At 46.3% G+C, this 11,519-nt stretch overlaps 1 protein-coding gene and 1 non-coding gene across 4 annotated transcripts in view; both read left to right on the top strand.

Moving 5' to 3' along the window:
• The window catches only part of ATG16L1 (autophagy related 16 like 1), a 35,567-nt gene that overhangs the window by 9,489 nt on the left and 14,559 nt on the right, over nt 1-11,519 (top strand). The window contains exons 4-10 of one of the 3 annotated variants that reach the window (XM_006906620.3): nt 242-315; nt 1,180-1,431; nt 4,727-4,792; nt 7,132-7,218; nt 7,877-7,933; nt 8,825-8,930; nt 11,329-11,434. In XM_006906620.3, coding sequence (XP_006906682.1) covers nt 242-315; nt 1,180-1,431; nt 4,727-4,792; nt 7,132-7,218; nt 7,877-7,933; nt 8,825-8,930; nt 11,329-11,434 — 748 coding nt within the window. The remainder of the gene's footprint in view (nt 1-241; nt 316-1,179; nt 1,432-4,726; nt 4,793-7,131; nt 7,219-7,876; nt 7,934-8,824; nt 8,931-11,328; nt 11,435-11,519) is intronic. The other 2 variants (XM_006906621.3, XM_015585437.2) reach the window with 2 other exon arrangements.
• Nucleotides 9,808-10,081, top strand: LOC112475458. The gene has a single exon (XR_003044733.1).

Genomic DNA, 11,519 nt, shown 5'->3' with positions numbered 1-11,519 from the left:
GCAGTCACCTGGAACTCATCCATCCAGGGCTGACTTCAACAGGGGCCAGCACACGCTGTCCCCCTGAGCATTCCCATGGGCCCTGTGGCAGCTCTCTGCCACCTGGCTCATTTCTTCTTGCCTTGGCCCAACCCCACAGGCACCTTTTCTTTCTTAAAAATAAAATAACCCACCATGACTTAGTTTTCAACTGAGGTCCTGAAATGTCTTATTTATGAAAGTGTTCTTCTTTACCCCCCAGTTAGCTCAGTTGGTGATCGACCTGAATAACCAAATGCAGCAGAAGGACAGGGAGATGCAGATGAACGAAGCAAAGTGAGTAGAGCAAACTCCCTCTCGGGACTGGCTGTGGGACCACACTCCTCTTTATTTACTGTGCTCTTGTGAGCGGGGCCGGTGGCAGTCAGTGGCAAATGGTAGCCACACTGTGCTCAGCAAAAGTTTTCATTTCTTCGCACGCATACCCTGGGATCGTTTTCTACCTGCTCTAAGGATGGAAAAGGCCAGAACAGTGCCCTGAGGCTTCCAGGTTCCCCAGCATAACCTTGGCCCTTGCAAGTGTCTCTGAGGCATTCACTGCGCATGGGAGCTGGTATCTTCTATGGCGGAGATAGGGCCAGGATATCGAGTGTGTGGCCCTTGTGGGCAGGATTAGTTTTGATCGGGGAGAAGCCTGGTGGACAAGGTGAAGAGCAGCTCCAATCTCAGGGCTGGAGGGCAGCCTGACTCACGTCCATGCCTTTTCCCTTAACATGCAGAGAGGGTCTCTGCAGAGACTCGGAAAGGTGGAGGACGCACTCGGGCATCTGCTCAGTGAAGGGTAGAGCTGCTGGGCTACACGGGACATCCAGCCTCCTTTTGAACCCCCGCCAACCACTCTATTAAGCCCCGAAAGCTCCCCCTTCTTCACATCCCGCTTTTCTGAAAAGTGCTTTGAAGTCATTTGTAGTCCAGATGAAATTCTCCCTGGGTGCTTCCTCTCGCAAGGGGTCATCCTATAAACACTAGGGCTGGGTTCAGACGTGTGATAAACGGGACATGTCCCCATGGTGCCCGGTGTAATGGCCAAGGCCGCTGTTGGTGCCTGAGCTCCTACAGGTCGAGCCCTCAGCCAGGCGCCCTGGCCGCGGTGCAGGGCTTCCGTGCGGCACCACTCCCGCCCGTGTGTCATGCTTTCAGAATCGCAGAATGCCTGCAGACCATCTCTGACCTGGAGACGGAGTGCCAGGAGCTCCGCAGTAAGCTGCAGGACCTCGAGAGAGCCAACCAGACCCTGAAGGACGAATATGATGCCCTGCAGATCACTTTCACTGCCTTGGAGGAGAAACTGAGGAAAACTTCAGAGGAGAACCAGGAGCTGGTCACCAGGTGGATGGCCGAGAAAGCCCAGGAAGCCAATCGCCTCAACGCCGAGAATGAGAAGGATTCAAGGTGGGAGAGCACGCCACCGCGGGTGGTCTCCTTTTTCCGTAAAGTAGAATCCAGGTCTTTGAAAAGGAAGAAGCCAACCTGGCAGCTCTAACCTCGGAGTCGGGGAAAAACAGAAAACACTGACAAAAGTAGGAATAGCGATGGTGGCCATAAAGAGATTTGCGTTTATAAGATTACTTTTGCCGCCGAGCAGAGGATTACCTCCCCAAACAACTTTGGCCCATACTGGTTTTTTGCCAGTGAATTCTTTCAGCGTTTCAAGGAGAAAAGCTAATTCTTGAACAGTATAATTTAAACCAGACTTAGAAAAAGATTGAAATTCCTCCCAGGCACCCCTAGTTTTGAAAAATTGTTCAGACATGTCAGAAGTTCTGATACAAGAAGCTGTAGTCCACCCTCAAGTGCATATAGATGTGAAACTCCTCAATCAAATTCGTTGGTACTTTTTTTTTTTGTTCATTGCAGTCTTACAACAGGGAAGCCTCCCACCCTAACAGTGGGAGTCAGAGTCCCCGTGGAGGGGAATTTGTGTGTTGAAAATCCCGCAGAGTCCGACACATTGGTGGTGGGGGTCCACCGTCCTGTGTGCACGCCCTTCAAAACCAGAAACAAAAGAAGGAAGGACTCTCTGTCCACTCTGAGTGACTGTGGCCATCCCGCAGCCTAGGACCCCGATGCAGGGTTGCTAGTAAGGGGTGGGGTTGTGATTATCTACCCAGAAAACCTAAGAAGATCAACTGAGAAACTAGTAATGAGAGTTCAACAGATTAGAACATGATTTTAAATCCCCACGTCAGTAGTTTAGAATTTGAAAAGATGATTGCAGCTAATCTAAAAGAATGAGGAAATGAAAACAAAAGAGTCTTAATAATAAGGAGCAGTAACCTTACCAAATATTATCTTCAGATAGATTTCAAAATCTGCATAAAAATTAAAACCATTAGGTAGAAGTAAAACAATAAAGTGCTGTTTATTTTATGAAAAATTCCCAAATGGGAGTACTGGAGGACTCTGAACATTAGAAGGAAAGGAAATAAATGACGGACTGGATAAAGATTCTAGATTTCTTAACATCAAAAAACACTAAAATAATCAACTAGAATGTGCTATTATAAATATTTGTAATATAGAGTCAGTAAGGAATAGGTGAGCACTCAAGACGGGCGTAAAGCCTGAGGAGTTCATCAAAGAAGTTGATGTGGTCAGTGAATCTGGCAGAAAGGGTACCAGTGGAAGGCCCATTTCTGCGACCTCCTGAAGGGCACGTGGGGGTGACCGGAAGCCGGAACACGGTTACCACTTGTTGGACTTCATCTTAAGGAAGTTATGAGTCGTGTTCACAAATACTGTGCTGTGATAGCACATTATTCATAGCAGTGAAAAATGGGAAGCAGTATATTCCTTGAGGGATAAATTGTGGTATTTTTGTGTAGTAGAATTTTTACAAAGTCATTTAAAAATGTTTTAAGAATACCTAGTGATGTGAGAAAAATGCATAAAATTAATGTAACTGAAAATAGCAGGAATTCTTTTAAACAGCATGATCCACATTTTGAATGAATTAGAAGAAATTCGATAGTTAATAGTATTGATTTGTGGGTGGTGAGATTTGGTTTCTGTTTTTGTTTTGTTTTTGTTTTTTTGCTTTTTTATGTTTTCTAATTTTCTGAAATTTCTACCTTATTAAGAAAAATATGACTTTTTTTTTTTTTTTTAATTCTTGCTGTCCTGCCTTTACTTTAAGTAAAATAGTGTGACTTATGCCACAGAGCCATTAGGCAGCTTAAGGGTGACGAGGACACCAGGGTTACTGGAGGTCAGCAGGCTGCCTCCTGACACCTGCTGGAGGGAGAGGCGGCCGGCCGCCGTGTGTTTGAGTCCTGGAGCCTCACAGGACATAAGCAGAGGAGGCCAGACTTTCTGAAGACAGTGGGGTGTGCGGCATACCGCGGCTCTGCCCCGTTCCTTCCCCTGGAATGTCCTGCGGATGCGCAGTAGATATGTTGTCACCTGATCCACCTATGAGGGGCCTGGGGGTTCTCTTCATTACTTCATAGTTCTTCCTCAGTCTTTCCCCCTTCCTGCCAGCCCTCCACATCACATGTCCTCCTCCTAGCCGCTTTCGCGGACCTGGGTCACAGCGTGACATACTGTTTCGAAACAGCCATTCACATCCTGCCTCCCTCACTAGGCTGAGACGTGTCCCCCACAGTCCAGCCCCATGGCCACTGTGGAACATTTGAACTAGTAAGAAGGCCATTTCCTTCGGCCACGCGCAGATGTTTCCTTCTCCCTGTGACCCTTGGTCTGTCCTTTATGCCCCCGGCTGAACGGCGCCTTTCCTGTAGAGGAGTGTCACACACCCCACACCGAGTCACTGCTTTTCTCTCAAAGACAGTTCATAGGGTGTGTATTCCTGCTAAGGAAAATCTGTTAAACTGGATGTTTCGTCATTTGTCCCGTAAAACTTTTCATCTTCCAGGTATGAAATTAATGTCGTAATATACCTCTTCCCACAATTCTGATAAGCCATCTGGAGGGATTTTTTTTCCATCTTGAGAATCATCACTATGGTAGGAAGCTTAAAAACATCAAGCAGAAATCTTGACTGGGGCGCAGTAGCGATGCTGGTGTTCTAGACTGGGACCCCATACAGGGCAGGCACCACAGAAAAGAGAACGAGGCCACAGTCAGAAATTAGGGCGCTCCTGTGTTTAGGACCTGGGAGGGAGAGACAAAAGTAGTTCACAGAGTGGATGTGGCTGTTGACCACAGCCCCAGCGAATTGAAACCATGTACGTTTTGACCGTTTTGAGAATCTCACTGTGTATCAGTTGCCTCGTCTGTAAAATGGGTATAACAGCTCTTAACCTCAAAGCATCGTTATGGGGATTAAGTTAAAACCTGTAAAATAGTAAAACTGAAGCACAGGTAAGTGCTGAGTAAATCTTGACTCTCATCCGTGCTCTTGGTATTTCAGAGTCTATTTGCTGCAGGAAACTGACCGGGCCATGCTTGATGGCCTTTCTGTCCTGAGAGGCCCTGGCTCCCGACAGGCAGGCTCCTCCCTCTCTGGCTCACTGCTTTCTCTAATAACATAATCTTTCTTCCTGGCTTCGCTCCGAGGTCCTTTATAGTGGGGGTCCCGACTGACCTTGCCAGTGTGGCCCAGGGCAGTCATTATTTTGAATGCACTGACTACTCAGGTGTGTTATTAGAGCCGGTTTATCGAGAGCCACAGCCCCATGTTTTCTGAGCAGCCATAACTAGTGGGCTTGGTTTTTTTTTTCAATAGGCGGCGGCAGGCGCGGCTGCAGAAGGAGCTCGCGGAAGCAGCAAAGGAGCCTCTACCAGTGGAGCAGTAAGTAGACACGCGCCAGTCAAAATTGTGCCCTTAATAATGTGATTCACTCGTTTTAAATTTCTATAAACGATTTTATAGATCGTCAAAACTAAAAGATGTAAGGGAGGAAATTGAAAAACCCATTACCTTCCAGAAAGTGGTTCCTGTTGACACTCCTCATCAGCTGTGAGTGTGAGTTAACTTCTGGCCCCCGCAAGTGACAACCTCCCTGTTTTCCTGTTGACTCTTCGGTCCGTTTTCTGCCCCTAACTGGGGCTGTGGCAGTGTAACGCTGGGTTTGGGTTCTTTCTCTTGCTCTCTTCTTGGTCTGTGACTTTTAAGTGGAGGTTTGGGCGAACGTTTAAAGGATAAATGAAGGCTAGGATCCCGTGAAACAAAAGGAACTGAATCGGTTTGAAGCTTTTCCTAACCTGGGGTTGGGGTGGAGGAGCTTCCCCAAGATTTGAAGCTTTGTTTTGAGAATGGCAGATATTTTAATGACCAAATCCCCTTTACGTGTGCTTCAGGATGTTTTTCTTTTCTATTGAAATATATTCTGAAATACGTTAGAATTACGATCCACTGGTTTTTAAAATGGTTGCTTCCAGGTAGATGGAGAGAAGTGCTTTCAATTCAGTTAGGTGTCATCCTCCAGGGAAAGAAAGGTCTGAATTTATAAGAAAACAAAAAGATTCTCATATCAAGCCTTTGCTTTAGATGTAGAGTATGTAGACTTCTTCTATACTCTCAGATGTGGAAAATGAATCTCACATATATATTCCTAAAACTACAAAGTAAATAAATAATTGATCTGGAAATTAGATTTGATTCCTTAAAAATAACAGCTTACAAAGCGTCATTCGTCCGCCTCCTGTTTACCAGTGTAGACAGGTGACCAGGTGAAATACGGTTTGGATAGAGCGAACATGCTGTCCAAGCTCACACAGGAGGGCTGAGCTGTACACACCTGAGGGTCTGACTGTAAAAGCCTGTTTCTGAATCTCTGCTTTCCTAGGACAGGAGTTTCGGCAGGAAAGGACATTTATACTTTTGAAGGGTTTTGATACCCAGTAACCAAACCCTAGTGTTTTCTTGTGGCCCTGGGCCTTTGCACAGTTCCAAGTACCTTTCTGGCTATAAAATTCTGCCTGAAAGCATTTACATAGGCTTAGCTCACGTGTACCACTCCTGCCATCTGTGCGGTTCTATTGTCACTCTTGTATGAACAAAAGTGACCCTCCCAAACCACAACCAAGAAAAGAGAGCCCAGCCTTGTCCTCATTCTTCGGGCCTGCCTTTGTTTTCCTCGGCAACCTGGCCAAGACTGAGTGCAGTTACATGAAATCCAAGAATCAGTAGCCAAGGAAAGTAAATTGACTTTGACTTGGTCTAACTTGCTTGGTAACAAGTTCTTAAGTATATATTTACTTAATCCAGGTAACCATGGGAAAGTCTTGCTTTTAGGTTCTTACAAATCCAAAAAATCCAAAATCCAGGCGATACTGTCTTACATTTTATTATTTCACTTCACCATGAAGATTGTGACCCGGTAGGAGGTCATTAAGACCAAAATAATTGCTTGCCCCTCCCCCACCAGGAAACCAGGGAGGAAAGAATTCCAGAGGTGCTTTGCATCCGTTGGGATAAACTGTGGCAAAGGACTTGATCGTTTTTGAGTGAAATGTGATGGACTGCTCAGATGTCAGAAGCAGCAAGTGTTTAACCTTTAAACATAGAATACCCAGAGTAAAAAATGAGTTGTGTTTAGACTTTGCTTTTCTGTTTATTATTAAAGTGATATTTAAAATGGGTTGGTAATGCAGCTGTTGATTTCGTTGTCCTTCTAGCGGTCCCTTTTCTTATTCACTTGGGTCTTCTTGCACAGTCATTTCCTTGTCCTTCATAGCTGTCCCTGACTAGTCTCTGTGCTCAGCCTGTCTCATGGGAACTGTTCACTGGCAAGCACAGTCCAGTTGTTTGAGGGCACAAGCCCTTCAGCCACCAACGAGACTCTTGATGGAAAGAATCTACCTTGGTACTGGTTATGTGGTTATCGACGTAATAAACATCGTTTCATTGCTTTCCAAGTGGGAACTGTGTTTAGATCTAAAAAGATCAAAAGCTCTCATTTAAAGTTATTTTCAGTTGCAGTCCTGGATTTGATTTGAACAGGTCGAGTGTTTCTTTCAGTCCTGCTCATGGCAGTTTTCTTCATAGAACCCCTAATCATTGCAGTCGTAGCAAAGTCACATAGGTTGTGTGTGACCTGGAAATGGTGTTGGCATTTGCAGAACAGACTCATCACAAAGCTGGTGTTGAACAGAATCAAAGACTCGGCCTGTCGCCCTTCTTTCCAGGGACGATGACATTGAAGTCATTGTGGATGAAACCACTGAGCACACCGAGGAGACCTCACCCATGCGAGCCATCAGCAGAGCGGCCACGTAAGTAGACAGATCTGGCCAGGAAAGGAGCTCACCCGTGGCCCTGACAGAAGAACAGCCGGACGCACCCAGTCCCCCTTGCTGGAACACCAGCCGCTCTCGCACAGCCACGGAGACCAGTGGGCCCAGGTGTCCCTGGCTTGCACTTCTACTTAACGGGTGGCGAGCCGTCCCAGAGTGCTGCCACCAGCTGTGAAGGGAAGCAGAAAAACGTGTAGTGGTTTCCTGAAAGCTGGACAGTTAAACTGTGTTAGGCTGGGCGATCGCTTAACTCATGCCCTTTAATTCTTACTTGGGCTCCAGGATTTTTTTATTTGCCAAAGCCGGACTAAAAGAATAGGAATTAGTTATTAACAGCCAGAAGTTATTAGGCCAGTTAGACAGTTTCATTGTCTAAAGCATTATTTCCAGGAAGGTTAATTTAATGCTAGGGAACCTCATTTCTTTTAAAACTTCAAGGCTGGGTTTCTGTCCTACCTCCCCACTGTCATCTGGTGGTTCCTCCTGTGACGGGTTTCTCCGCTGGGGTTTGGGAACTTGATGGGAAACATAATCCCAGGTACCTTTTTTTTTTTTTTTTTTTGTGAACTGTGTTTATTGATTGATTATTTGGGCAAAATGTTTCTAAGGTTTAAACCTATCCTCCCCTCCTCTTTAGTAAGCGACTCTCGCAGCCTGCTGGAGGCCTTCTGGATTCTATCACTAATATCTTTGGGTAGGTTAGAAAACTTTCACCTTTCCTTGTTGATGTGTATGTAAATATACCTACGTGTATGTACCTGATTTATTACCATTTTTTAAACGCACACCAGAATTTCAGTGGTGCAGAGTATACAGATGCTTTAATTTCAGCTTTTCATTTAGCTTCTTCCTTTTTTCTTCAACTTCTTTTCTCAATCTCGCTGCCTGCTGATCTCTGGCCTTGCCCTTTAGTCTGTCCGAGTCTCCCCTTTTGGGACATCACTCTTCTTCTGATGCTGCCAGGTGAAAATATTATCCACTCTTATCCCAGCATGTGAGTGTGGGTCGTTGACAATTAAGCTGATCACCGCTTCACTGCCCTCAGTCGTCAGATGTCCATGTGCTAACAAGGACGCTTTGCATGTCCAAGCAATGCCGCTGGCCCTCTGAGTGGGGTGATGGGTTGAGCTCTTTGTGCAGTAGTCACGCTCTCATTGCTCTTTCTTGGCATGCCTCAGACTCCGCCTTGACCGCAGTGTACGCTGAGGATGAAACATTGTAGGCATAGAAACTTTTTAAATTGTTTTACAAAAATGCCAACGAGCTTCATCTGAGCTAGCAGGTACATTACATTGAGCCAGTTTTCCTGCGGTCTATTGACTAGGGAAGCAGGTGTTGTCCAGGATTGCTTTTTATTGTTGTTTTTGGAGTCCATGAGTTAGCAAGCAGGAGAGTGCCAATGTGTGCTATCTTTCCAGTCATATGAGTGAGGATGCTTCTGATGTGGTGAATCATTCTGTAGTTTGAAGGGTCTAGAAGGGCAAAGAAGCTATTGACATAAGATGTCTTTGAATCCATTCTGAGCTGAATGGACAGTAAGCCTCGTGCAGTCCTGTCCAACGTTCTCCTTTCTGTTACTTCTTAGGAGGCGCTCTGTCTCTTCCCTGCCAGTTCCCCAGGACAGTGCGGACACTCACCCTGGTTCTAGTGGTAAAGAAGTGAGGGTGCCAACAACTGCACTGTGTGCCTTCGTAAGTATGGTTTACCCCCAAACTCCCACCAAGCTTCGTATGGTAACAGCCTGACAATTAAAGGGTCCTTTCTCCTGCCACAGCTAAGCTTTTTGTTGTATTTATATCTGACCTTTACACCTGGCGTGTTTGTCGGATGAAAGGGATTGGTATATTCTGCTTAGCTTCAGAAGACAGAATATATTACAACTGTCCCCGGGAATACAGGACTAGCTGAGAGAGAGAACTGGTAGCGTGAGGGGCGGTGAGAAATTAGATGATAATTCATGCAGTTGCTGTCACTAGTTGGCGCCAGTTTAGAGTGAGAGCCCAGTCAGTGGTCTTTTTTGAAGGGTCAGTAGGGCAGCTGTTGGCTTTATGATTTTTACCCGAATCTGTGTGGCTTCTGATCAGTAGGAGCACGTATTGAAAGCAGGAGACAGTCCTGGGCAGAAGCCACTGATGTCAGGGCTGTCAGCCGGAGCAGAGCTCAGTCCTAGTACAAAGGGAGAGTCGAGTGATTGAGTGGGACTTGGACAGGCCTGGGGAGTGTGGAGTCGCTGGCTCAGGGCCGCCAAACCAGGGGCGGGGTGGCAGAGCCTTCCGAGCAGGGCCCAGGGCGTTGGCCGGCTCCTGGGTTGTGTGGGATGAGTTAGAGGAGCCAGCTTTCGGGGGAGAGACGGACTCGCTATAAAGATGGGGTGGAATTTCTGTGGGGGCGCTTTCCATTCCAGGCATAAGGAGGAACTTTACTAACTAGATACTTTGCACACGATGAACTGGCTGAGCGATCAGCCACCACAGATATTGTATAGAGAGTCCCACTCTGGGTGAGGAGTTGGACTGAGGACCACTAAAGTCCCTTCCCATTCCCCGGGAGGCCTGGGCCCCTCACGGAGGTCGATGATGATTGGTAAAAGGTCTGATCGCACTTGATGTCACAGTCCCTTCCTCGCCCTCAACTCCCAGCAGCCCATCGTTTGCTCCTGTCACATTTAAGTCATGTGTACGGGATAATGGAGCAGCTGATAATTTGGGATTCTGTCAGTGTGTGTTTCTGAGAATGAATGGTTCACAGCTGACAACGATCCGACAGAACTATCTTTCAGGAGTCTGACGAGCGGCAGCCGTGGGTGTGACGGTGCATGATCTCAAGTTTTCAATCTGAGACCTCTTTAGTGGAAAAACATCAAAAAAGGAAGGAGATTGCATGGAGCTGAAATGTTTGGTCTCCTGTCGTCCAGTTTTTCAGCATCAGGACACACAGGATGGGTGGGCAGTCAGATCAAGCAAAAATATAACTAAGTGATGTTTATATGCCAGTAGGTAGCATCGTGCTGTCAGTGTTATATTTATAACCCGTGTTTTTCATGGTCTTTTACTACTTCTTCTTATGGAAATTTTCAAACATAGAAGAGAATAAAAGAACTTTCGCGTGCCGTCATCCCACGAGACAGCTTCAGTTAGCCACGTTTGCCAATCTTCCTATCTGTCCCCTGCACACTTTTGTTGGAGCAAAATCTCAGACATTGTATTTCATCCATAAATATTTCAGGATCCATAGGCTTAAAGAGGGGAGCTTATAGTGACACCTAGTGTTCTCCATTATTCTAGGTGGGATGCTTTTTACTCGGTTTCCCTTATCCTGGCTACATGCCATCTTTTCAGATCATGTGTGCCAGGGTGGGTGCCAGTCTCAGAAATTTCCCTATCAAGATTTTCAGTTCGTCCAAAATAACACCTATTAACTTTTATTGAAGGCCTCACAGTCAGGCACAGTCCTAGGCACAAAACCCTGGAAGTCCTTCATTATAGATGGCAGACTGAGGCTTCTGGAAGTTAAACTTGGCAGAGTTCACATCATCCACGCTAGTGCCTCATTGTTTTCAGAGAGAGCTACATAGACGCCCACTGTAACCGCTGTGTAGCAAGAGGACCAGCATGTACTCAGCAGGACTCCATATTAGGCTATACTCCTGTTGGGAAAGCCATAAAAACTTCCTTTACCGTGAGAAGCCACATTCGATATGTAGTATTAATGTATCTGGGCCAAATGAGAGGCGGTTAATCAGAGGCTTACTTTTAAGCTATTAAGATCATATAAAACTGTAGATTGAAATTTCTTACTCTTTAAATTAACTCAAAGACAGACTTTAGGCTGTCAGTTTACACAGGTTTTGAATCCTCTTTAAGAAGGTTGCACTGTATTTAAATAAATGGAACTATAGCTATCAGAATCAAATGACAGTAAAACCTTGGGGGAGCCTGGGCTATGAACCCAGGCAAGTTAATGATAGGCCCCACCAACTCTTTAAGGGTGAACGTTTGGCCTTTGGCTAGGCGTCCAGAGGGCCCATTCGCACTGGGCTCTTTCTTGGGAATGACGGTGATTGGGTCTGAAACAGTGCTGGTCTTGCAGGATGCTCATGATGGCGAAGTCAACGCCGTGCAGTTCAGCCCCGGTTCCCGGCTTCTGGCCACAGGAGGCATGGATCGGAGGGTCAAGCTCTGGGAAGTGTTCGGAGGTGAGGTGTTGTTCCTTCTGAGGGAATAGAAGGAAGCTGTGTTGGCACGTCTGGTTCGCTTGCTGTCAAGCGGTCTCTGGATTGT

Source organism: Pteropus alecto, unplaced genomic scaffold (genome assembly GCF_000325575.1).
Source record: "Pteropus alecto unplaced genomic scaffold, ASM32557v1 scaffold110, whole genome shotgun sequence".
NCBI classification, from domain to species: Eukaryota; Metazoa; Chordata; class Mammalia; order Chiroptera; family Pteropodidae; genus Pteropus; species Pteropus alecto.
The sequence above is the reverse complement of the archived record's forward strand: the minus strand, read 5'-3'. Positions and strand labels throughout refer to the sequence as shown.